This window comes from Caenorhabditis elegans, chromosome V, assembly GCF_000002985.6.
Source record: "Caenorhabditis elegans chromosome V".
Classification (NCBI taxonomy): Eukaryota; Metazoa; Nematoda; class Chromadorea; order Rhabditida; family Rhabditidae; genus Caenorhabditis; species Caenorhabditis elegans.
This window is the reverse complement of record NC_003283.11, coordinates 7,295,997-7,321,872: the sequence shown is the minus strand read 5'-3', so window position 1 is coordinate 7,321,872 and position 25,876 is coordinate 7,295,997. Positions and strand designations below refer to the sequence as shown.

The 25,876-nt window shown below is 35.3% G+C and overlaps 6 protein-coding genes, 1 non-coding gene and 2 pseudogenes across 10 annotated transcripts; 5 read left to right on the top strand and 4 right to left on the bottom strand.

Annotated features, from left to right (window-relative positions):
• Positions 1–863: 863 nt before the first annotated feature.
• lmd-4 (LysM domain-containing protein) lies at positions 864–7,813 on the top strand (the record flags this gene model as incomplete). The annotated part of the gene is made up of 12 exons (NM_072461.5): positions 864–1,048; positions 1,098–3,019; positions 3,346–3,467; positions 3,514–4,032; positions 4,115–4,381; positions 4,430–4,632; positions 4,680–4,811; positions 4,864–5,290; positions 5,335–5,655; positions 5,703–6,340; positions 6,387–7,551; positions 7,595–7,813. The coding sequence occupies 12 exons, from the start codon at positions 864–866 to the stop codon at positions 7,727–7,729; spliced, it is 6,036 nt and encodes a 2,011-aa protein (NP_504862.2). The 3' UTR covers positions 7,730–7,813.
• F07G11.10 lies at positions 7,285–7,362 on the bottom strand. The gene has a single exon (NR_069021.1). It is a non-coding gene; the product is annotated as an Unclassified non-coding RNA F07G11.10 (non-coding RNA).
• Positions 7,814–8,539: 726 nt separating the features above from the next.
• On the top strand, positions 8,540–10,147 carry srx-6 (G-protein coupled receptors family 1 profile domain-containing protein; the record flags this gene model as incomplete). The annotated part of the gene is made up of 5 exons (NM_001322566.1): positions 8,540–8,749; positions 8,794–8,906; positions 9,450–9,578; positions 9,625–9,831; positions 9,880–10,147. 5 exons carry the CDS (start codon positions 8,540–8,542, stop codon positions 10,145–10,147), a joined length of 927 nt encoding a protein of 308 aa, NP_001309479.1.
• Positions 10,148–12,283: 2,136 nt separating this feature from the next.
• F07G11.1 (Methyltransferase FkbM domain-containing protein) lies at positions 12,284–14,484 on the bottom strand (the record flags this gene model as incomplete). Its single annotated transcript, NM_072459.3, has 6 exons — positions 12,284–12,696; positions 13,290–13,431; positions 13,474–13,542; positions 13,589–13,708; positions 14,201–14,373; positions 14,415–14,484. 6 exons carry the CDS (start codon positions 14,482–14,484, stop codon positions 12,317–12,319), a joined length of 954 nt encoding a protein of 317 aa, NP_504860.1. The 3' UTR covers positions 12,284–12,316.
• Positions 14,485–16,077: 1,593 nt separating this feature from the next.
• On the bottom strand, positions 16,078–17,067 carry F07G11.2 (Methyltransferase FkbM domain-containing protein; the record flags this gene model as incomplete). Its single annotated transcript, NM_072457.3, has 5 exons — positions 16,078–16,460; positions 16,505–16,646; positions 16,692–16,763; positions 16,806–16,889; positions 16,933–17,067. The coding sequence occupies 5 exons, from the start codon at positions 17,065–17,067 to the stop codon at positions 16,078–16,080; spliced, it is 816 nt and encodes a 271-aa protein (NP_504858.3).
• A 776-nt stretch (positions 17,068–17,843) lies between these two features.
• On the top strand, positions 17,844–18,792 carry F07G11.7 (annotated as a pseudogene). Its single transcript has 5 exons — positions 17,844–18,081; positions 18,125–18,244; positions 18,287–18,358; positions 18,404–18,545; positions 18,590–18,792. Coding segments are annotated over exons 1-5 (775 nt in total).
• An 879-nt stretch (positions 18,793–19,671) lies between these two features.
• F07G11.6 lies at positions 19,672–20,142 on the top strand (annotated as a pseudogene). The gene has a single exon. A coding segment is annotated over exon 1 (471 nt).
• Positions 20,143–20,319: 177 nt separating this feature from the next.
• gtnt-20 (Glycosyltransferase family 92 protein) lies at positions 20,320–23,110 on the bottom strand. Its single transcript, NM_001356693.2, has 9 exons — positions 22,885–23,110; positions 22,687–22,827; positions 22,080–22,185; positions 21,909–22,021; positions 21,785–21,863; positions 21,608–21,739; positions 21,348–21,563; positions 21,165–21,299; positions 20,320–20,814 (listed from the first exon to the last, which is right to left on the bottom strand). The coding sequence occupies exons 1-9, from the start codon at positions 23,100–23,102 to the stop codon at positions 20,401–20,403; spliced, it is 1,554 nt and encodes a 517-aa protein (NP_001343621.1). The 5' UTR covers positions 23,103–23,110; the 3' UTR covers positions 20,320–20,400.
• Positions 23,111–24,509: 1,399 nt separating this feature from the next.
• srj-32 (Serpentine Receptor, class J) lies at positions 24,510–25,724 on the top strand. Of its 2 annotated transcripts, NM_001269155.2 has the most exons (5): positions 24,512–24,763; positions 24,858–24,974; positions 25,019–25,120; positions 25,206–25,375; positions 25,423–25,615. In NM_001269155.2, exons 1-5 carry the CDS (start codon positions 24,587–24,589, stop codon positions 25,571–25,573), a joined length of 717 nt encoding a protein of 238 aa, NP_001256084.1. In that variant the 5' UTR covers positions 24,512–24,586; the 3' UTR covers positions 25,574–25,615. The 2 variants fall into 2 exon arrangements, with proteins under 2 accessions (NP_001256083.1, NP_001256084.1); NM_001269154.3 differs by lacking the exon at positions 25,019–25,120 and having other exon boundaries at positions 24,510–24,763; positions 25,423–25,724.
• The last annotated feature ends 152 nt before the right edge of the window (positions 25,725–25,876 follow it).

Genomic DNA, 25,876 nt, shown 5'->3' with positions numbered 1-25,876 from the left:
TCGAAGAAAAAAAACAAGGTTCCGAGGAGCCCGTGAGTAATCGGTAAGAGGTTAAAGGTGAACAGGTGTTGTTTTTTCCTGAAAACTACAAAAATAGATGTTTGTCTACTTATTCATGAAAGTATGTTTTTGAACTGTTCGTCATGTGCATTTACATAAATTACATGTTGACAAAAACCACGAATTTGAATAGAATACAGTTTTAGAACTAGTGTTCTTCTGGAAACGAGTTATGATGTCTGACATGTCATCCATATTTGACTAGCTTTTAAAGACATGTTATCGAAAAAATCGTGTTGTTGGTTTGAAACTATCAAAAATTCAATTTGATGAGCTGCTGGGCGGATTGGGTATAAATACGTACTGTCTGGAAGACCTGATCATATAATTCAGGGATGTCTACACTTTTCAAGCATTTCAACCATTTACCAATTTTAAGAAATTAAGTGAATGAGTCTTGTGCCTTTAGTTGTCAGAAAATCTAAAAGTTAAACTTGTTGATCTTTATCTTGTTCGAAAGTTTACCTGAAAAGGTTCAATACAAAATACATAACATCATTTTTTGATAAATTCCACATAGATTGTTCATCTTATTCATCTCATTTGTCAAACAATAATGTCTAGTACTCTTTACTCAAAATGACTCACAAATTTGTTCTTAAGTGTTTGATCTTTTATCAATTAGTTACTCGTCCTTCTTCATTTTGAACCCCTCTTTAACAGTGTTCTTCTTAACAACTTAAATTAAGTTGTCATTTTTTCAAGGCCAGAACAAAGTGTTCCTGATATAATTGGTTCTGCCGTTTTTAAAAAACATTTTACCCTAATTCTAGTCGAGTTCAACTTGTTTCAATTCAGGTGGAATGATACCACTTCTACTATTTTGTCTGATACCCTGGGTATCTTCAAAGGCTTACTGTACAAAATGGACTGAAATAAAATCTGGAGATTCCTGCTGGAATATTGCATCTAATGCAAAAATTAGCGTGGAACGTCTGCAGCAGCTGAACAAAGGAATGAAATGTGATAAACTTCCACTTGGCGATAAGTGAGTGATTTTATTCTTACTTTATTGGTGATAATTTTTAATTTTTCAGGCTATGTCTGGCGTCCTCAACCACTAAGCCCGTTTGTGAAAAGAAATTGAAACTCAAGGCAGAAGATACTTGCTTCAAAATTTGGTCATCCCAAAAGTTATCAGAACGGCAGTTTCTGGGGATGAATGAAGGGATGGATTGTGACAAGTTGAAAGTTGGAAAGGAAGTTTGTGTAGCTGTTGGTACTAAATCCTCGAGAAACTCGTTTGCGGCACCATCTCAGTCAAACTGCAACAAGAAACACAAAATCCAAAAAGGCGACACTTGTTTCAAAATCTGGACTACAAATAAAATTTCGGAGAAACAGTTCAGGAATTTGAACAAAGGTTTAGATTGTGATAAACTGGAAATCGGAAAAGAAGTTTGCATATCTGGACCAATGAGAACTAAGAGAGATGTAGAAAAAGAATCCGTGGATACTAACTGCCTAAGTAAACTGAAAATCAAAGAAGGTGACACTTGTTACAATATTTGGACGTCCCAGAAAATATCTGAACAGGAGTTTATGGAATTGAACAAAGGACTGGACTGTGACAAGTTAGAAATCGGAAAAGAAGTTTGTGTAACTGTAAACCCAACAAGTATCGCATTTGAGCTACCGGCTCAGTCAAGATGTGGAAAAACGTACAGGTTTAAAAAAGGCGATACCTGCTACAAAATCTGGACCTCACACAAAATGTCAGAAAAGCAATTTAGAGCTTTGAATCGAGGAATCGATTGCGACAGGCTGGTACCAGGAAAGGAACTCTGTGTGGGTAGAGCAAAACACAAGAGAGAAGCCGGTGCAGCAACTTCTGAAGTAGATTGCAGCAAGAAGATAACCGTCAAGCCAGGTGACACTTGTTTCAGTATTTGGACTTCACAAAAAATGACACAACAACAGTTTATGGATATCAATCCAGAATTAGATTGTGATAAACTGGAAATTGGAAAAGAAGTTTGCGTAACTGGAAATGTCGGGAATAACATTCAGGAAAACGTTTTAGAAGCACCCGTTCAAACGCAGTGTCCAAGAAAAGTGAAAATTAATCCAGGAGACACTTGCTTCAATATCTGGACTTCACAAAGAATGACCCAACAGCAATTTATGGATTTGAATAAAAGATTGGATTGTGACAAGCTGGAAGTGGGTAAAGAAGTTTGCGTGGCTGGAGAAAACATCAACCAGGGAAACAATCAAGAAACTCCAATAGCATCACAGTGCCAGGAAAGAGTTCAAATCAATCCAGGAGATACTTGCTTCAAAATCTGGTCGGCTCAAAAATTGACCGAACAACAGTTTATGGAACTAAATAAAGGGCTAGACTGTGACAGATTGGAAGTTGGAAAGGAAGTTTGTATTGCTAGAGGACCTGGTAATGGAGTCACAAACAATCCGAGAGCCACCACAGCACCAGCAACCAGACCAAGCAACCAAGGGAACAATTCTACTTCCACAAGTCAATGTGGCCAGAAGACAGAAGTCAAGGAAGGTGACACCTGCTTTAAAATCTGGTCGGCTCATAAAATCACGGAGCAGCAGTTTATGGAGATGAATAGAGGATTGGATTGCAACAGATTGGAAGTTGGAAAAGAAGTTTGTATCGTTAGAGGACCTGGTAATGGAGTCACAAACAATCCAAGAGTTACCACTCCAGTTTCTGGACAATCACGAACAACCAGTTCGAGCAATCAAGGCAACAATTCTACGCGAGCACCCACAGGGCAATGTGAACAGAAAATAAAAGTTAAAGAAGGGGATACTTGCTTCAAAATATGGTCGGCTCAGAAAATGACGGAACAGCAGTTCATGGAGATGAATAGAGGATTGGATTGTAACAAGTTGATGGTTGGGAAAGAAGTTTGTGTTTCTGGCGGATCCAATCCAGGGAGTCCAGAGGAAAACTCAAATACTACGAAGCCCGCTCTGCCAATGGTTGAAAGTGAGTTCATGGTTATTTCTCTAATTGTTCCATTTAATGTGTTCTTCGGGAAAAATATTCACAAGAAATCAAGGTACTTGTGTATTACATGCCCTCATTTTAATAGTAATTTTTTAAGTTATGCGAAATAAAAACGTGAACCACACTTTTGTATTTTTAGGCTTAGAAAATAGCAATTTCTAAGCCTAAAAAGGGAAAATGTATATCACGTTTAATTTAAATGGAGAAATTAATGAACATTAAATTTGATTTAAAAATGAGGGCATGTAATACACAAGTACCGAAATCAATTATTAAATTTTCATGAAATCTCTGGTGTTTTTCAGCATCTGGAACATGCAATGAATACGCTACGATCACACCAGGAAATACATGCTTCAACATATCCGTCGCGTACGGTATTAACCTCACCGATCTTCAGAAAACCTACGACTGCAAAGCTCTCGAGGTAAGCGTAAAAGCTATTTTCAGTACAATTTTTGGTTTTCTTTCAGGTCGGCGATACAATTTGTGTCTCTCAAAACTACACCTGTCAACATCGCATAGAAGTCATTAAAGGAGACACTTGTTGGTTCCTAGAAAATGCTTTCAAAACTAATCAAACTGAAATGGAGAGAGCAAATGAAGGTGTCAAGTGTGATAACCTTCCAATTGGGAGAATGATGTGTGTATGGTCGGCTGATGATAGGAAACTTCCGAATATGACATGTACCGAATGGAAAACTATGAATGATGAATCTTCCGACTGCTATGGAGAAGCTAGAAACTCGTCAATTACCATCGATTTGTTCAAGTTCCTGAACCCGAGAGTGAACTGTACGAATCGACAGAAAATTCCAAAAGGCTCAAAAATCTGTGTGAAATCTCAATCTACAAAGAATTGTACTTCCATTCAAATGTTCAACCAATATCAATCATGTAACCAAGTGATGCAACAAAATCAAATTAGTATGAGAAAACTGATGGATTTGAATCCAACATTCCGTTGCGACAGATTACAAAAATCGGAACAAGTGAGTCAAAAAATATTAAAAGCTAATTGTAAAGCGAAACCAGTTATTTCTAATTTATTGATACATTTGTTTGTGTTTTCAGATTTGTCTTGGAACCGGACCTTTCAAGCAAGAGCAGTGTATTTCTTCCCGACGGGTCACTCCGGAAAATGATAATTGCGAAAAAATAACGAGACTGACTGGATTGAGTCGAGGACAGATTGAAACTCTCAATCCCGGTATAAAATGCGAAAAACCATTTGAATGGGGATCACTGATATGTACAGCAAGTTTGGGAGTCGATACAAGACAGGCTCAGGACTTGATTGTAACAAGTTTGAAAGACATTGCACCAGAACTTGTTAAAATGGTAGCAATATTTGAAAACAATTTAGAATGGTTAACTTAAAAATTTCAGTTTGACAATTACAACTCAAATCCGAGTGAGGCAAATGAGAATGCGATGAATGAAGAATTGCTAGCCGACCTGCAAAAGCCAGCTGTGAACTCTAAACTCAAGGAATTGTACAAATCCGATGAAAAGATTAGAAAGATTTTGGATAGTCAACACCCACTCCCTAGAGAAAAATATTGCGAAGAAATCAAGAAAACCAAAATGAGGTTCAAAATTAGATAGTTGTCGATTAAAAACAAATTAATAGTTTCAGTGACAATATTAAAAATTGCTACTGCGAAAATGAAGAGCTCCTGCTATACTGTCAAGTGTTGGCAACAAAAGTTATTTTGGACGGAGAAGATTGGAATTCTCCCCAAAATACAACAGTTCTTCGTGCTTTCAGGTATCTCTACTTTTATTTAAAACTGTTTGAATACGCAGGTTTTGTATTTCAGATCAAAAAGGCAAGTTGGATGCAGTTTTTCTACTCCTTCATCAGGAGAGGATACTCTGTCTGTTTTCAAAAATCTTTATGGAGGTTGCTTTGCTGGTGGATGTACATTTCCATTCGGCCTTGTAGAAATCTCTGTTGAAGCTGACATTTGCGTACCTAGCGTGACTTTTGCCAAAGATACTGTACTTTATTGCGCTAAGGATAAGAATGATTGTACGAAAAAAGAAAATGAAGACGTGCCCGGTCTCAAATACCTTGCTGATCGGAAGTTGGGAGGAGTTATCAGTTTATGCGCAGTTGGCTCCAAGTTGGCAAAATTATTGACAAAGGGTGGATTGAGCTTGTGCTGGGAAATTTTGGCAGCTGACTATTTCGGATTTATTGGAAAACTGGATTTGTCATCTAACCTGCGACTCGTCGTCGTTGATGTGAGTTATTCTGGATTTTGTCTTAAAACTAGATCATTTTACAGGTAGAAGGTGGAGCTACCATGAAAGTTCACGGACTTGCATTCCCAGATATGTGTGAACACAGTGAATTCCAGTGTGAAGATTACTGTAGATGGAGAGCTGATGAGTGGGATAATGGAAAAGCATACGGATACCTCAAATTCAAAGCTCTGAAAGTGTTTGGATTCAGCGGATTCAAATTATTGGAGGAATCGTTTGACGAGCCTAGCCGTGTTGGATGTGATGAAGGAAAAGAAGCAGCAGTTGTTTTGAGAAACACGAGAACTTGTAAAGATCAAGCTGAAAGGGAAATTCAAAGAAGGTGCTGGAGTGGTGATGATATGGTAAGCTTGGAATCCCTCCAGTTTTCAAAATAAACTAAAAATTTCAGATGGGCTGGGACAAACTCGACAAAGAGTGGTCGTTTGCTTTCCAACCTCACATTTTCGGAAGAACTCTCTTTGTTTGTGAATTTACTGATAAGCATAATCAAAAGATTGGTTTTGATGTTTATGGAGGAAAATCCGATAACAAGGGAAAAGCTACGTTCTATTATGTTGTGAAAAATGACGGAATCTATTTTGGAACTGAAAAGTACAAAGAGGATAAGCTTATGGGGTCTTGGGATAACAAGTGCGAAGAGGATAAGCCTGAGCCACCAAAGCCAGATCCGTCAAAAGTTGAAGAGCCGACTGGAAAGAGTTCATTGCCAGCAGCTTCTTGTGGAAAACGAATTGTTGGATACTATACAGGATGGGGAGATCGTGAGATAACAGAGAATCAACTTAAGAAGCTGACACACGTTATATTCGCATTTGTTGCGATGTATGAGGATGGAAGTGTGAAGTTCGGCGCTGTAAGTGAAGATGATTCCGGTCCACAGGCTGCGAAAAAAGCAGAGAGAAGATTTCTGAATATGAAGAAAAAAGCTAGAGCTGCAAATTCTGGAGTTCGAGTTCTTTTTGCCGTTGGTGGTTGGGATAACTCACAGTACTTCTCTTCTGTGGCAGCAGATTCTGGAAAGAGAAAGTAAAATAGCTTTCAGTTTAACCAAAGATATCATTTTAACTTGCAGAAAGTTTGTTGACTCCATCGCTTCTTTTGTTGAAGATCAGAAGATTGATGGTGTTGATCTCGATTGGGAATATCCTGATAGTAATGGAAAAGATGCCAAAAACCATGTTCAGCTCATCAAAGAAATTAGAGAAAAGTTCTCAGAAATGGCAAAGAAGAAGAAGAGAAAGGATCCATATGTTATTACACTGGCATCTGCAGCTGGAGAATGGAATCTTCGAAAGGGTTATGATCTGAAAGGAATATTGAAGTATGCCGATTTCATAAATGTGATGACCTACGATTACTATGGAGCATGGGAATCGAAATGGGGTGCTTATACAGGAACACCTGCTCCATTGTATTTTGGAAGTTTGAAAGGATTTTCTGGAAAACTGAATGCTGATTTCTCAATGAAGTTTTATGCTTGTAAGACGGAAAAGCCAAGTCAATTGAATATGGGAGTACCCTTCTACGGGAGATACTGGAAGAATGTTCTTGGTCCAATTGATAAATCGGACAATATGTGGAGAACTGCTGCACCACAGAATGGAAAATATGAAGGCGGATATGTTGGATGGAGAAATCTTGCAAAGGAAGGATGGAATAAGGGATCAGCTTCGTGGCACGAAAAGACAAAAACTCCATATATTATGAATAACGGCGCCAAGAAGTTCTTAGGATTTGAAAATGAGAGAAGTCTCAAAGAAAAAATGAAGTATGCTACAGATCGAAACCTTGGTGGATTGATGATCTGGGCCTTGGATCTTGATGACGATGCAGATACACTTTTGAATTTAGTATCTTCTGCTGGGCTGTGCTCCGGAGGAAAAGGTGACAAAGTTACATATAAATGTGTTCCAATTGACGACGTTCGATGGTGGACTCCTGAAAATTCTGACGAAAAGAAGCAAGGACAATGTGGAAAGTCTGCTCCATTGATAAATGGATTTTACCCTGTCTGTGACCCAGATGATCCAGGCTTCTCGTGTTGTGGAGCAGCTGGATATTGCGGAAGTGGAAAAGAATACTGCGATTGTAAGGGATGCGTGAACTACCGCAAGGATCCCGATTTGATCATCAAGAAACCTGTAAAACCGTCAAGAGAAATTCAATGGTATACACAAGATGCTCCAGATGGAAAGAGGGGAAGATGCGGAAAAGATATTGAAAAAATCAATGGAAAAGTAGATTTATTGATAAAATTTAAATAATTATCAAACTTTTCAGATGCCAATTTGCAATCCCGATGATGATACTAAGTATTGTTGCTCAAATGGTGGATACTGTGGAATCGGAAAAGAATTTTGTAGTTGCAATGGTTGTGTGGATTACAGAAAAGACAAAAAAGACCAGAACAAATAAGCATTGATTGTATTGTACATATGTAATTTACCATGTAAAATTGTGATTTAACATTCAATAAAATATGCTCATATCGAAATTGTATTCGGATTTTCATATGTTTTGTTCATATTTCAAAATTGACGATTGATTTTTAAGAAAATTTTAAAATTTGTGATTATTTGTTAAGATATTCATTCCGTTTCTGATACGCCACATGGTTCCGTTTCGAAGACTTCTCAAAAACTATTCAAATCCAATAACTTTTTTGAACAGTACCAAAAACTGTACACTTTTTACTTTTTTTTTAAATTAACATGTAACAGACCTATTTCTTGACAGTACACATTTCCGCCCTGTGCCATGAATGAATTTGGGTTTGATATTGAACAGAAATCATGTTTTTGTCAATTTATAGCAAGGCAATAGATGTTTTACGAATTCCAGGAACTCTCTTCTCCCACTTCATCGAAAACCTCCATGTTGTTTTGGTTTTACTTGCTTTTTTTTTCTAGTTACTCAAAATCCCACGTGATTTCCAAAATTGCACTACGTAGTACTTTGTTTTCCCGGTCTCAAGGTAGAATGTTTCGAATATCAATTTATCTGCGCAACTCACAAGCTGTGTACTAATTTTTCATTTAAATAAGAGTATGGTAATAAAAAGTATGTAGTTAAGAATATGATTTTCTTGTTTTGAAAAATAACGTATGTTTTGTAGTTTTTGGTAACTACATATGAATGTATTTAATTTTTGAGGTATTATTTTTTCTAGTGTCGTGTTCTCATTCAATCTAATAACGTGTCTGGATCCTAGATCATCGTACGAAGATGCTACTGAACTGGCATATTGGCTTGGCTTGCTTTTGCCTTTCCTTTGTCTCAATTTGTTTAAATCTGCTCATCTTCATCCCTGTATTTAGATTTGCTTTCTTTGGAAAGAAAAGCTCCATCTATTTAATTGCATTTTTCAACATAATCTCTGACTTACTGCAGCTTTTTGTGGCATGTTTTCACAGTTCTCTTTCTATAATTTTTGGAGTAAGTTTTCACTGATTGACAGTTTATCAATTTTTTTTGTTCAGCGTTACGTACTCACAGGAGCAAGAATTAACAATTTGAGTGTGTTTTTTGGATGGATTCACATGAACGGGTGGTTTATGGAAAGTCTTGTACAGCCTGTGATGGCACTCAATAGGTAACCATTTTGCCACGCACACTATTTTTTTAACATTTGCAATAATAATAGAACGTGAAAAACTACTGCATATGAAATGAAATACTACCTTTCAGAAAATTTTTTGATTAATAATACTAGTTCTCACTTATAAGCTCGAAATTTTCAGTGCATATTTCGCGTTTGATTCTCACAAAAAATAGCAGTAATTTCAAACTCTTAGGCAGCGATTTAATATTGCAAAACCAGCCGCTGACCTATGGGTCTCACAACGATGGGTCTCACCAGGACATTCTAGCATTGGACACATGCCACAAGTATAAATTGTACAAGAATGACAATAAGTAGATTTAACGCATAGGATTTAGAGCAGACTTTTGATTTGGAAAATTTTTTCTCTGGGGCCAAATCAGTGCTGTGCGGCTCTCGGCTCTCAGCGAGAGCTGAGAGCCGACATTTTGGGGGTTTTTTCGGCTCTTGGTGCGAGCCGAGAGCCGACTTTTTTCAAGAGCCGCACAGCACTGGTTCAAATCATTTTTCGGTATACAATACTCTACTTTCCAGATTTGTCGTAATTACTCTGAACAAGAACAATATTTTCACATTTCAACGAACAATCTTTATCTTCATCATTCTTATAACTTTGACTTCATTTTCTGCTGCATGTATTCAATACTTTTTACCGTGTTGTGTGTAAGATAACCTTAGTCTACTATTGCCAACAAAAAGTTACTTTCAGTTTAATTGTTGACATCGATATCATGTCCTACATGTTTTTGAGCATTGAGGGAGTTCATTCATACTCTAACGACATTTTGTTAGTCTACGATGTCTTTTGCACATCCATATCCACATTTTGCTATGTGTCCGTATTCATTTATATCCGCAATGCAAATAGAAACGTTGAGGACAGTGTTCAGAGTAACAAAAGAAAACAAGAAGCACGGTGAGAGTTCTGGAACTTTCTATAATTCCTATAAACTATTATTTCCAGGTACCTTTTTCAATTTGTTTTCATTTCCATTTTCTATGTGGCTGTATGGATATTGTTCCAAATTCTCCCGTATATTGTTCCGGCAGACCAACCGATTTGGTTCTCGTCGGTTCCATTTTTGGTCACACTGAACTGCTCTTCGAATTCTGTAATTTATCTGATGTACAACACAGAGTTGCAAAAATCATTGAAATCATGTTTCTGTCGAAAAAATGGACAAAGCGTGGAATCGATTGTTCACCCCACTCGCACTTTATCTACTCAATAATTTTAAATAATATAAAAGTGGCTTATTATTTCTGGGATTACTGTGTTCTCAGATAAACTGAAACTACAAACCACGCGGAAGCGTGCCAGACACTGTGTGGTACTCCCGCGTTTTCTGCGTGGTATGTGTAAATAAAAATGACGCTTAAAAATGCTTGGAAACTGTCTGAAACAAATTGACAAATGTTTATATATATATACCAGCCGTGGACCGCACCTACGGCGCGGTCCCCGACTTTTTGAGAAAACACATTAGATAAACGGTGTCTATCGCGGACCTCGATCGATGTCTGCTGCGCACTTAGCATAAGGTTTCCCAAAATTTCGTTGCTCTGAACAAAGATCAAACTACATATTTAGGGACAGAAGGACACGCGCTTTATACAGTGCTCCACATAATGATACGGCCACCCCCAAATTTTGGTATAACTCAAAACTGGGTTGAGATAGCAAAACATAGTTTCTTGTGAAAATGTTCGCTGTACTGGCTAACTTTCAGATAAGTATTGGAAATATACCTGAACCGTTCGTAAAAAAGATAAACCATTTTTTCATGAAAAACCATATAGAAAAATCCACAAAATGATACGGCCACCCTTGGTTTTTGTTTTCTTTTTTCGTTTCTTTTTGCAATTTTTTTTGCTAAACGTTAGGTTTCATGTTCGTTTGTGTTTTTACAGCTATGGGTCGTGGAATAACTTTAACTGACTACGAAAAAGGACAAATTGTGCAAAATTATCTCAAGGCTTCTCGGATCGTCAGATTTTTCGTGATTTGAAACGTTTGAGAGATATGATCACTCGATATGCTTCAAATCCTGCCGATTATTGCACCAAAAAGTCTTCTGGTCGCCCACCACTCCTTTCTGGTAGAGACAAGCGAAAAATCGTTCGTCGAGCATTCAATTGAACAGTGACTTGCTCGAAAAGTAGGAGCGAGATGAACCTACCAGTGTCTGTTGAGACCGTACGTCGTGTCCTTCGAAGTCCCAGTTTATCAAAAGACGAAAATTAATAAAGGCTAATTTCATTACCGAAAAACACTGCCAAAATCGTATTCAGTTTGCTAAAATCAGCCAGAGAACTAACGGAGACAAGTGAGGATTATGGTATAATCGTTCAAGCCCAGTTTTTGGTTTCAGATCATCTTTTCTTTTCTCAAATCGTGCCAGTAATCATGGTAGCCATCAGGACCATCACAGTTAAACTTTGTCTCGCCACTGAAGATCTCAACAACAGACACTGGCAGGTTCATCTCGCTCCTACTTTTCGAGCAAGTCACTGTTCAATTGAATGCTCGACGAACGATTTTTCGCTTGTCTCTACCAGAAAGGAGTGGTGGCCGACCAGAAGACTTTTTGGTGCAATAATCGGCAGGATTTGAAGCATATCGAGTGATCATATCTCTCAAACGTTTCAAATCACGAAAAATCTGACGATCCGAGAAGCCTTGAGATAATTTTGCACAATTTGTCCTTTTTCGTAGTCAGTTAAAGTTATTCCACGACCCATAGCTGTAAAAACACAAACGAACATGAAACCTAACGTTTAGCAAAAAAAATTGCAAAAAAAAACGAAAAAAGAAAACAAAAACCAAGGGTGGCCGTATCATTTTGTGGATTTTTTTATATGGTTTTTCATGAAAAAATGGTTTATCTTTTTTTACGAACGGTTCAGGTATATTTCCAATACTTATCTGAAAGTTAGCCAGTACAGCGGAAATTTTCACAAGAAACTATGTTTTGCTATCTCAACCCAGTTTTGAGTTATACCAAAATTTGGGGGTGGCCGTATCATTATGTGGAGCACTGTATGTATAACATTTGGTTCTCCAACTGAAAAGTAGAAAACTAAAGTTTATTTTTTAGAAATTATAGGGTGGGTCATGATTATGCGTACGAATCCATTATTGTCCTGTGTTTTCTGGTGTTTAATAAATGTAATTGTTGTAATAAAGCCAAAAATGTAATTATCGTCGCAAGTTCAATAAATTCTATTAAGTAACTTTATCAACCAAGGGTTTATCTGACAATTATACTAGGGTGAGCAATAAACTGTTTTGTATTTTCTCACTCAGTTGTCATCCATCATCAAATATTTTGTATGTGGTTTCAGTAAATTTGTTTCAACAAGCCAACCTTTTTAATATTTTATTCTTAATATATAAACATTTACTTAAGATATAAATTAGTACACTCGTTGTCCCCAACATTAACTAGAAATAATCGTATAAATCGATATTTTAAATACTCGACAAAGTATGGGTTTATTGAAATGTATTTTCCATCTTCTAGAATTTTGAAGATAAAGTCGTGGAATTTTTCCATTTCTCCTTCCGGTTTCTCCAAAAGGTCTTTGTGCAACTCTACGTTAATCTGACAGATTTTGATTCCTTCTTTATCAATTGTTCCGCCGTTATGAATTTGTTCAAGGAATGAAAACTCATTTCCTTCAATATCTATCCAAAGAATATCAACTCGATCTTTTCGTACAAAATTCTTTAAAAAATACTCAGCTCCAACGTGCTCGGTTATTTCTTCCTTATACTCTTCTTAAATTTGTTTATTAAAGGAGGACTAACGATTTGGACCATTTTTGTAACGTATTGACCCAAAATGAGCTCAAATAAACGAATTTCGTAATGAAACTGCTCAAAAATTTTTCAAAAATTTTTTATGGCGGTTCAAATTTTTGAAAAAAAAATACACTGATTTTATCTAAAATCACGAATTTTTCCTATTTTTCCGTGTCACATTTGTCCGATGTTGGCTTTTTTGGAATTATCGTCTTTTATTACATATAGTGGTAGTCATCGAAATTGGTTGCCTATCGGCTTTAAATCTATTTTAATCGACAAAATTAAATTAGATAAACTACCACTATATGTAATAAAAGACGATAATTCTAAAAAAACCAACATCGGACAAATGTGACACGGACAAATGGGAAACATTTGTGATTTTAGCTAAAATCAGTGTAATTTTTCAGTGTGGGGTTATTTTTTTAGCCGCCATAAAAAATTTTTGAAAACCTTTTGAGCAGTTTCATTATGAAATTTGTTTATTTGAGCTCAAATCGTCCAAACCGTTAATCCTCCTTTAATAGTCTTTTTGAGGTTTTTGAACACAACATTTCTTTGCTTACCACGATAAACACGTGAATTCTTCATTCCCTTCTCTCCACTAACAGCATACTGGTAATACTTTCCTCCAAGTTTATTTTCATACAAATCTCTGTTTATTTCGTTTGACGGATCTGATCCGTGAAAATCAATATTTGGATATAACTGCAATCACTAAATGTTTACATTTTATAACGACCCTTTTACCTCTTTCAGTCGTATCTCTGCTTTAACATCATGACCGATTCCCAAAGTAACCATTGTCAATTGTTCCTTCTAAGCAGTCAATCCATACGAAAAATTTAAGTAAAAATGATGTTACCTTATTGGGAAGCGCGATGTATTTAACCTCAGCACGATTGGGTGCTGGGCGAATATCCAAGGCATTGTATTCTGGCAGACCATTGCACTGTTTAGTGATATTTGTGAACGAATACCAGAACTGAAAAAAACTAATTAGACATTTTCTTATTTTTTTTTAATTTGAAGAAAGTATCAAAAATCAGAACTTTAAAAAAAGCAAATGACGATACCAAGGGTGCGCGGCGATTGCCGACCGGCAATTCTACAAAATGAGGCAGCTGAGAATGTTTCCCCAATATTATTCATTAAAATTTATATATAGACGAAATATTTGTTATATCTGGAAATAAATTTTATTTGATTTAAAGCAACCGAGAAAGTTTTCAAAAGTCCTCTTTTTTCCTGATAAATTTTTCATCTGTTTTACAATTTTCAACATTCAGACGATTTTTGAGAGCTTTTCAAACTTTTCAACAAAAATAATAATTTTTCAGAAAATATTTTTCTACATTATATTATTAAATTTTAATGAAAAATATCGGGAGCACGTGTCTCGTTGTTTAAAATTTCCGGTCGGCAATTGCCGCGCACTCCTGACCAAAACGAGTGATATAATCCGAGTGATAGGTACCTCTTTGTGTTGTCCCTTCAATGGTAATAGTTTTGGAAATACACAGTCTCGAAACGCTTTGAATATTAACTTATTTGAATTTGGCTGCATGAAATAGTAAACAAGAAAAATAAAAACCACGAGTAATGCATAACTAAACAACCTTCGGATTAAACCTATCTGTAGGGTAACGTCTGTAATTTTTTATTTTATTTTTAATATTTTTACAACATACCTTGTTTTCCAATGCACATGCCACGACGAATCAGAAAGTAATAATATATGTTTAGTCTTGTTATGTTCATTCCTATTTATATGGGAGTAGTGAAAACTGAATCGTTGGAAAGATTTATAGATTGAATCCAAGATATTTCGAAACAGTTGTTCCGTGAATTGACTGGTTCTTTGGAAGCTACATTGATGTTGGCGACAACGATAATAATTGTTAAAATACATTCGAGAATGGATTGAATAGGTCATTGTTCTTTCCCCTCATAACATGAAATGAAAAAGTTTCGGCCCGCGGCCGAGGTTCGCAACTCTTTTGCTGAAAATCTTATGAGAGAGTCTGAAGAACCGAAAGTATATCTTGTATGTTTTGTAGTAGTTAACGTATCACAGCCTAAATTCACACAGCCTAAATTCATCAAAAATTCTGGTTGACCATTGACACGGCAAGAAGATCATGAAACGTGAACTTGTAAATATTTCATTAATTCCTTGAAAATAAAGATTTTTATTTTAACGTCAGACTTCAAAACGAAACGTGTGTCATTCGAAAGTGTACACTAAATAGTCCTTATTTCTTCTACAGGGCGCCCAACTGCTAGGGGACCCCCCCCCCTCCTTTCCATTTAATCGGTTTGTGATATTTTTAAATTTTTTCATGGGAAACTAATATTGTAATCGGATTCAGCATACCAATAAACCTCTGTATCTGCAAAAACATATTTGAAAGTTTGAAAAAAAATCCCTATCGGCAGCTTCATGACGGGAGGTCATAAAATGTTAAAAATCGAGCTTTTGCATGTTTCCAGTTAATTCACTGATATTTATGAAAAACAAAAAAAAACACTATACTCAATTAAATGTGATTTTGAAACTGAAAATTTAATGCTTTTCGAAAAAATGAGAATTTTCGGTGAAATTATCAAAAATCGCAAGGTCGGTCGAATTTTCAACTTTTTGCTCTTTTGCTCTCAATTTTTAAGATATCAGAAAAAACATTTAAAATAGTTAAACATTATGGGAGATTTTTTGAAAATATTTCTTGGAAAAAAAAGGAAATCTGCAGTGTAGTATTTCAGATTTTATCCAAAACTAACGAAATGACTTATTTGAATTGTAACAACCGAGAAAGTGCTCAAAAATTGTCTGAATGTGGAAAATTAAAAAAAAAATTTCGGCAAGCTTTCCGCTAAAAAGAGCTTCGTCAACTAAACATGTGGGTTTACCCACACCGGCTAATTTTTTATCAAGTCACTGAAACAATTCATTATTCATTTTTTCTAAATTTTTAATTTTTGTTCTCTATTCTTGCTTCAATCATTTGTTATTGGAGTTTACGTTGAATGGAACCTTAGAATTTACAGCGATAAGAAGGGCATATTATAGTTGACAAAGCTCTTCTTAGCAAAATTTGACGAAAGTTGCAGGAAACATGTATGCACAATTTCGTAACGAAAGCTCAATCGGCTGATAAAAAATATGCTCAAAGCCGCGTGGAAACAAAAAATAGATAAAATCCTCACACGAATTATTCTCTAGAATAATTTGTGGATACTAAAAACCCAGAAAATCACTCTAAAATTAATCTACCGTTTAATAATTTTAATTATGCGAGAATACAACAACAGAAATCAATATTTTGAAAACGTTATGAACTTTAAAAATAATTTTCATTTTATATACAAATCAGTACATTCGCTATCAGCAACATTAACAATAAAAGCTCTTATATATATTATATCCATATATGTTGCATGCTTTGGTTTAAGAAGAATATACTTCTTGTCTTCCAACACCTTGAACACGAAATCATAGAACTTTTGCATTTCGGCATCAGAATTTCCAAAAACATCTTTATGGAATTCAACGTTTATCTGACATATCTTGACGCCGACCTGATCCAACTTTCCATTCTGATGGATTTGCTCAAGAATACCGTATTCATTTTGTTCGATGTCTATCCAAAGAATGTCTATTCTGTTTTTATTAAGTATTTTTCTGAAGAAATAATCGGCTCGAATGTGTTTAGTTGCATCTACTGTAGAGTTTCGTTCTGAAAACCAATGTTCGAGAAAACTAAAAAAGTTCAGGGCTCACCAAGAAAGATTTTGGATATATGTATACCGTTTTGTCCACTAACTGCATAATTGTAGAATTTCCCACCCAACGTGCTTTCGTATAGATCTTTGTTCACAGCAACACCCGGGCCCGCTCCGTGAAAAGCTAGGTTAGGGTACATCTGAAAAAAAGTTCAGTAACAATTTTATAGTTTTTAAAGTGTCACCGCTTTCAGTCTGAGCTCTGCTCGGATATCACGTCCAATTCCAAGAGTAACCATTGTCAGCGGTTCATTATTCTGGAAGCCTGGTTAACGTTTAAAATTGTTCAATATTCTTACATTTTTTGGAAACACCACATACTTGACTTCGTCCTTATTTTTTGCGGCTTGGATATCAAGAGAATTTGCAAATTCATACCAAAACTAAAAAGTTAGCAATTAGAAAATACAACAAAAAAAAATTCACTTTGCGATAGCTTTCCGTGATTGTTTCAAGTTTCGGAAGGAAGCAATCGTGAAAAGCTTGAAAAATATCAGATTTCCTTTTTATTCTCCTCTTTCTCGTGTGATTTTTTATTTTCTGTAGGTGTTGACGGCTCATAAACTGCGCTATATGCGGATTGGATATACATGAATATTATTGGGAATAAACATAATAAGAGCAGCGTAAAAAAAATAGATGATTTACTATATACTGCTTTCATAGTTTTTTCTGAAAAAACTTTATTTATATCTTTTTGAAAGTTGGTCTAAAACCTTTTGTTGTTAATCTAATAAAAGGAAATCATATCATTTTGACGGAAATAAAAAGCCTTTATGTTTAATGAATCTTTTAATACAATGCGCGCATTTTTTATAGATTCAATCTCAAGATTCCGGAATGTGAAACGGTTTTGCTTTTGTGTTTAGCTTCTTTGATGCCAACGATAAGCGTATTAGGGACATTTTTCCGCCTAATCTTTTTTCATGCGTTATACAAATCACAGTTTGATCATTTTTAGAGCGAATTAATAGAAAAGATCAATACAATTAATAGAAAAGATCAATACTGGATGTATTGATCTTTTCTATTAATTCGCTCTAAAAATGATCAAACTGTGATTTGTATAACGCATGAAAAAAGATTAGGCGGAAAAATGTCCCTAATACGCTTATCGTTGGCATCAAAGTAGCTAAACACAAAAGCAAAACCGTTTCACATTCCGGAATCTTGAGATTGAATCTATAAAAAATGCGCGCATTGTATTAAAAGATTCATTAAACATAAAGGCTTTTTATTTCCGTCAAAATGATATGATTTCCTTTTATTAGATTAACAACAAAAGGTTTTAGACCAACTTTCAAAAAGATATAAATAAAGTTTTTTCAGAAAAAGCTATGAAAGCAGTATATAGTAAATCATCTATTTTTTTTACGCTGCTCTTATTATGTTTATTCCCAATAATATTCATGTATATCCAATCCGCATATAGCGCAGTTTATGAGCCGTCAACACCTACAGAAAATAAAAAATCACACGAGAAAGAGGAGAATAAAAAGGAAATCTGATATTTTTCAAGCTTTTCACGATTGCTTCCTTCCGAAACTTGAAACAATCACGGAAAGCTATCGCAGAGTGAATTTTTTTTTGTTGTATTTTCTAATTGCTAACTTTTTAGTTTTGGTATGAATTTGCAAACGTAACAAAGGATTGTGACAACTTGAAAGAGTACAATTTTCTTGATATCCAAGCCGCAAAAAATAAGGACGAAGTCAAGTATGTGGTGTTTCCAAAAAAGGTAAGAATATTGAAAAATTTTAAGCGTTAACCAGGCTTCCAGAATAATGAACCGCTGACAATGGTTACTCTTGGAATTGGACGTGATATCCGAGCAGAGCTCAGACTGAAAGCGGTGACACTTTAAAAACTATAAAATTGTTACTGAACTTTTTTTCAGATGTACCCTAACCTAGCTTTTCACGGAGCGGGCCCGGGTGTTGCTGTGAACAAAGATCTATACGAAAGCACGTTGGGTGGGAAATTCTACAATTATGCAGTTAGTGGACAAAACGGTATACATATATCCAAAATCTTTCTTGGTGAGCCCTGAACTTTTTTAGTTTTCTCGAACATTGGTTTTCAGAACGAAACTCTACAGTAGATGCAACTAAACACATTCGAGCCGATTATTTCTTCAGAAAAATACTTAATAAAAACAGAATAGACAATCCGCACAAATTGATTGCCGATGCTGTGCTCCGATCAAAAGAAAAAAATCAAAGAGAATATGTTGAAAATTACAGAGAATACATAAAAACTAGAAAGTGTATGTTCTCATTTCTCTGATTTTATTTTGGGTTGTCAAACAATCAATCTGACTTCATCATCAAAACCCATTGCAATACCGGAATTTATAATTTTCTAAATCTCTTGTTTGTTTTCCTAAATTTTGTCAGATTTCCTATGAGATAATTGACCACACCGCTCAAGTTAGCAGCTTCTCCAACCTCGTCATGACCACAAGATATGTCAACTGTGATAAAAAGATTTATGCTGGATTTAAATTCAGGATTCCAAAAGCTAACAAAGTGAAATTGCGGTTTTTACTGTTTAACAAACACATAAAGCTGCTAGCGTTATTCTCATCAATTTAAGTAGATTTCCTATTCTCACCACATATATATTGACGTTTTTTGAACTTTCCAAGATTTCCGAGAATCCCAAACATTTTTCAAAATTTCAAGTATTTTCCTGCCAGTTCCCACGTATTCTAGAATTTTTTTGAAAATTTTCAGGTCTTTGACACTTATTTTTTACTTGTTTTTTTACTTATCAGAGACTTAATTTTTCAAGATTTTTCGAGAAAATTCTTTAAACCTTTTTTTCCTAATGTGCCTAAATATTTTCTTGTCTCCTCAAAGTTTTTTCAAGTTTCTCAAATTTCCGACACCTTACCAAGTGAGATTTCTCGAGTTTTCAAAGTTTATTTCACCGCCAAAATGTATCTGAAGAAAATCGAATCTCCGTCACATTTTTCGGAAAAATTCAATTCTCAGCAACGTTTTTTCTGAGGTAGTTTGAATTCCTGCGCGAGATATGTTGTGGTCACAACACGATAGGTCTTGCCACGATATCGATTTTCCTACGTGAACTGAAAAAAACGCCTAATATGCTTTATTCAAAAAAAAATTTGAATTGCGTGTATTTCTTAGTCAAACATTTAATATGTATAACAGTAGAAACCCAAAATTGATGACCTTGCTTTACAAGACATTTGTTAGACCTCTTCTTGAGTATGGAACGGTAATTACTAGCCCAATAAGAAACTCTGAAACAAGAGCCATTGAGTCAGTTCAAAACGCATTTACCTGACGATTATACAGTAGAACACAAGGCAAATACATCTCGCCAACTGACACGGAGTATAAATCTGCATCCGAACGCAATGAACTTTTTGAGCTCACAACACTACAAACGCGGCGCCAAATCTATGACAGAAAAACTATTATGAAGATGATTAATGGTAAACTAGATCTCAACGTACCTCAATTTTTTACATATTCTGAAAACACACGAACTCGTTCCAAAAAGAAAGTCTCATGGAGCAGATGTAAAACTAAAACTAGAAAGCATTTTATTGTAAACCGTACGCTGAGTAACCCCAAGTTTCTAAAACATATATCAGATCTTGAATAACGAGATGTCTGACAACTGATGATCGCAACATGAACTACCCACATAACATTATTTCCTCCCGCCTGACCTAACTGTCCTGTTAACAAACTTTCGTTCCTATTTATTCTTCTTGTTTCTATCCCTCTTATTCAGTGTATTGTATTTATGATCGATTGTATGTGTACATTTTTCTTTTTTCTTCAACTTTTTCCACGTCTCCTCGCGAGCGTAAATAAATTAAATTAAATTAATTATAAAATCAAATTCGTTAAACAGTGTCTAATTTGCATAGCAACCCATTGTGTCAGAAAAATACGGATCAGTTGCATAATAATAAGTAACAGGTGACAATGTCTCCATGGCAGTGTATGTAGCATTTATTCGCATGCATTTGATAGTCAAATGTTGTTTGAAATCGCAAAAGTGAGGCCCAGGGCATGTAATCTCCGTTTTTCTGTTATTGTAAAACAAATCGTAGTATTTTTCGTTGTAGCATTTAAGCACCAAATCCGAATAATAGCGAATTCGAGGCAACTTCGAAAATACTCTTGTGTCCTGCAGTTTCTTCATCATTTTTTGAAGATCATCTTCGAGATCAATTATGTCCTTTTTGGATATAATTGTGGTTGATGAATTATCATAAAAGTGAGGCTCAATGACTTCTTCCCTGTTTGGATCCTTAATATCGTCTACCTGAAAATGCTGAAATGATTTTGCGAAATGGGTAAGTTGTGCCTAAATTAGGGTTGTTAAAAGGAGTCCTTAACTGTAGCAAGTCCTCGGCGGCAGTTCAAAAACGCTATCAAGCTTCAGCCAGGAATTAATCAATGTTGGGACACTTACCCAAACCCTCAATCCGCCGACTGAACACTGGTTTTTTTTTTCGTAGAAAATAGAGGGCCAGAATTTGGTGAGCAGCAGCGGTTGATCGGTGTAAAACAACTACATTGTTGGAGTGGTGGACTACTATTGATGTGAGTATTTAACCACACTCATACAAACTACACGCACCGAGCAAATCACATGTGGAATATATTTCTTACCCAGTCGATTGTTTTAAGATGAGTGATCACATTCTCAGACACAATGTATTTCTCTGTTTTGGGAGTTTGTGGTGGAAAATGCAGAGATGTGAAATTGACACGCAATGGATCAACCACACTTTTACCGGTTTCCCTCTGAATTATTAAATTTTTTAGAATTTTCAAATTTTGGAAACGCCTTACGAAATGTTTGCAAGTCAAACTGCTAAACATGTTTTTGAGTGAAAATTGCAAGCCAGTCTTTGGGACAACTGCATTGTAATTTTCTTTATGGTAGAGAATATAAGATATTCGCGTATTTCTATCGAACAACTGTTGGAATTCTTCAACGTATGTTGGAGCAAGTCGCGGAATCAACACATCGTCTAAATCTACAAAACTGATAAATCGAGCGGATTCCTAAAAAACGAAATACGGTTGAGCAAACTTTGAATCTTGAAGACCTTATATTGTAACAGGCAGTCTGACTGAGCGGCTGCTTGACTTCTTAACTCTATTTGCCCCTCAGTATCTGCAATATTCTTGGGAACTCCTAGAAATTTGACTGACACCCACGGCTGAATTCTAAGATAACCCTGAAAACTGCTCTTAATAAATATATAACCCTTCAAGAACCCTACAGCCTCTTCATACTCCTTCATAAGATTGTAAAATGTATTCACAGAGCTAACAAGATATAAATTCACGAATGCACCATATCTGAAACATTTAGCATTGAATATCGAAAGCAGCAGATAATCCTACTTTTTGTAAATGTGAACTGCAAATAAAAAGTTTTGCCATTGCTCACTGACAAACAACGGAGCGACACAAATCACCACATCCCGGCTTTCATATGATGGCTTGGTAAACGGAATCTAAAACATTTTTACGTTCGTTAAAATCTGAAAGTTTAAAATAAAAATGAAATACTACCTCCGTCCTTCCATTATCTGACACCATTTCGATTTTTTCCACATTTGGAATTAACTGAGCGGTTGCGAAGATTGTTTTTATTTGGCACTGGTGATTGAAGGTGACTCTGAAAAAAAATGGTTCAGATCACAGGTATGTTCTTTTAAAAGACTCTGAAAAAAAATGGTTCAGATCACAGGTATGTTCTTTAAAATAATGTGTTGTTTTTTATTCAAAAAAAATCATAAAAATTTTTTCTGAAACTTCTTTTACGAATAATCTGGCGCGGTAATTTGATACAATTTTAATCGAAATTTACTGGAAGGTTTTAAAATTAGTTGTTCCTGTATCGAAAATAACATTAAACCTATGTTTGTAACTGAGAATTCCAGCTGTTTGATGTAAACTTTGTGTTTTTCCGTTAAAATATTTAGTAGTTTTACACAACCAAAAAAAACAACGGAATTTGTTTTCAAAGAAAACTACTAAAAACTTTTCTATGAACTAAACTTTCAGAAATTAGACACATTTTATTTTTTTCGGTAATGAGGTTCCGGAGTTACGTTAGTTTTTACCAGAGGTACCCATATACAGCCCGCGGTGGTCACAAATTTTACCGGGAACTTACATCTGATGTGGAGTTTTGACAGTGACACTGGAAGTTGAGTTTGTTGCCGAAATCACGATCTCTTGAAAGTCGGGAGGTGCATAGTATGGCGATGGCATCAAATTGATGCTCATCAACAAAGCGACAGCATTGTCGCCTAGACTAGAAACACAACGTTAAAATGAAATAATTGACATGTGCATTTAACTTAGAATGTACCTTTTTGAAGTGGGATAGTAATAAGCGGAAGAAATAAAAGCTTTCAGAGGTCTAACTGGAGGACTTTCTATATTTATTGTTGGCGGTGGTAGAGGCTGTCTCGGAAGTTTGGTGAAATGGATCATCCCGAGTATCAGTAAACAGGCAGTTAAGGTAGGTAAGGTTCGACGGCGGCATGTAAAATTGATTTTATTGTTGCATGTATGTGCGGCTTCCATTCTGGTAAACGGAAATAATGAAAATTTAATGGTTAGATATAAAGCTTTTTGATTCTAAGATGATATCGTAAAAATCGGAGAGGTTTCGAGCGGAGAAACTTAGACAACTTTCTCTAGTCCATTCGAAAATTAGTGGAGAAATGTTCGAATGGAATTGGAAGTTTTACAAATATGTGGTTTGTGGGTCGTGAAATCTTTAACTTGTATTCCAAAAACAAAAGAAGTGGCCACAAGTTTAACCAGACAGATTGTTTTAGGTTATACTTTCATCCAAACAGGAGTGAAATTTGCTTTGGTGCCCGGCAAGAATTTTTTTTCCTTGTCAAAGTTTTTTTCTTTTCAGACACGTGGTAATATTATATTTTGATAAAATGACGTCACGCAACACTTTGCACAGCATTTGAGCAGCGGACTAAACCGGTCAAAACAGGATTATGGCTTCTCAGTGCCATGAAACAAGTTTCAAAAGTTTAGTTGTTGAATTAATTATGTTCGTGTAAAGTAACGCGGCCGATATCTGTCTGAATTTTAAGAAACTGGTTCTAGAATTGGAATTTTGGTAACTCTTATCTTCGATACAATGCCCAAATTTCGTTTTCTGGTCAAGATAAAATCGTTCGGCGTTCGTATTCTCCAGGAATTTTACTGTCGATTGCGTTCAAAACGAATTTATTGATTTTTCCCAAACGCTGAAAAAAAAACAATCATCATCTTCTGCTTAATATTTTTTTCAATTGTTATGACATATCGAAAAAAAAATCCAAAAAGTACCAACTTCGACAGGCTTGCTGAAAGTTTTCGAAACATTTAGTAGGATTCTTGGAAATTTCAGAAACACTGTGAACGTTTCCACAATTGTTGATAGATTTTTCATCATGAAATTTTGTCTTTTGGGTTTCTCTCACGATCAGTGTGAAACTTGAATTTATAGCATTTTCGTCTAGTGACGGCTGATAATGGAAGTAAAGCTGACAGACAATCACAACACGTATTCTTAGAAATATAATAACATCCACAGGGAATTTCTAAAAAAACAACTCCCATCAATATCCTATTCCGATGAATACCTATCAATCATGTACATCAGCTTTTTTCATCACTATATCCCTGAATTATTTGCTTTTTTAGCTTTTATTACAAATCCTTGCTTTATATATTTGACTTACGCTGAGAAATTCAAGTTAGGAAACTATGCGTTTTTGTTATATTATTTTGCGATTTTCAATATTTTTCATTCTTTATTGGACATTTTCGTACCAATTGTAAGATTTCAAAAACAACTTCTTTGGGTTGCTTTAAAAACATCAACTTCAAACGTTTTAATTCCTCTGCGATCACAGATTGATAAATGCAATTAACTGAATTTTACATTTTCTTCATGGTAAATTTTCCATAAAATTTTATTACAGGGAGTCCATGGATACAGATATTGTTATCTGATTTTTTTAAGCGATGGTATACTGTTAGAAAAGAGTTCATTGAGTATGTTGTTGCTCGCAATAAGATGCTCACTAATTGCATGTACTTATACAATTCTCATCAGCCATTTTGTGTACAGATACTTGGCTGTACTAGGAAGTATATTTATTAATAGATTATTTCCTTATTTTATGATCGTTACTCTATTATTCTGTGTTATTGCCTCAATGTTTTGGATTATGGTAAGTGATTGTGAATTGTAATAAGTTAGATTTATAATGGAATAAAAATCACAAAATGTGTGTAAGAAAATTTATAGTACTACCGGCTCTTCAGATTGCATACTTCGTTGCGGTGCCAAACTTTGAAGTTCGACATTATATCCAACAAAATATGTACGAAATATATGGCGCCGACTCTATAACTTTGAACTTTTTTGCACTACTTTATCAGGTGTGTTTTAGGGGATTAATTTTCGAAAATAGCTACTTCAAAAGGAATCTACACTTGAAACGGAAATAAAATCCTGGATTGGAGTTATAGCTGGATCTTTAGTCTCGATTTTATCTATTTTCATTTTGATGATTTTGAAGTTTCAGGTAACGGATACTTTTAATTACTTAAGAGATTTTCCAATTTTACTGGACTAAGGGCATTTAATAATTTGCCCGTCTTCAATTTCAGATAAGGAAAAAATTACAATCCGATCGATATAGAATGAGCGCGGGGACTGCAAAAATGCAACTGGAACTCCTTCGATCTTTGGTAGTTCAGACAGTCATTCCTATCATATTTAGCTTAGCTCCATGTATGCTCAGCTGGTTTACACCAATGTTCAATTTGAAACTGGATAAGTTAGTCGCAGTTTATATAGATGTTGCATAAGATTTCATCAATTCAGATGGTTAAACTACACATCTGCTGTTCCACTTTCAGCTTTCCCGTTTATTGACCCATTTGCCGTAATATTGTGCCTTCCGGCTTTTCGACGAAGATTGTTGGGGAATGCAAAGCCGAATACGGTTGTAGTTTCGGTTGCATCGGTTATTTGATCTCACAATTACTGTTGATACAATAAAATAAAATTCCGAAATTCTTTTAGTATAATTATAACAACTATTCAAAGAGATTTATTTAATGCTTCACGAAATATTGATGTATTAGTTGTTTCTTCTTTTAACTCTATAAATTTTTTAAACCTATGTTTGATTATCAATTTTCAAACAAAAATCAAAAAATAACTTGTTTGTCAAGTGCTGATCAGAAAATATACATGCGGCAAAACTACACATCGATGCGTCTGGCAGCAAAATTATTCGCTAGAAAAATACCGGGTAGGAGATGAAATTCGAACA

Coding starts and splice junctions, on each gene's coding strand:
- gtnt-20 (NM_001356693.2), bottom strand. CDS start 23,102: ATGGAAGCCGCACATACATGCAACAATAAAATCAATTTTACATGCCGC. Junction 21,740..21,784: donor TGAAGGAGTATGAAGAGGCT/GTAGGGTTCTTG, acceptor AGCAGTTTTCAG/GGTTATCTTAGAATTCAGCC. Junction 20,815..21,164: donor ATCTTAAAACAATCGACTGG/GTAAGAAATATA, acceptor CAGCATTTTCAG/GTAGACGATATTAAGGATCC.
- srj-32 (NM_001269155.2), top strand. CDS start 24,587: ATGTTGTTGCTCGCAATAAGATGCTCACTAATTGCATGTACTTATACA. Junction 24,764..24,857: donor CCTCAATGTTTTGGATTATG/GTAAGTGATTGT, acceptor CCGGCTCTTCAG/ATTGCATACTTCGTTGCGGT. Junction 25,121..25,205: donor TGATGATTTTGAAGTTTCAG/GTAACGGATACT, acceptor CTTCAATTTCAG/ATAAGGAAAAAATTACAATC.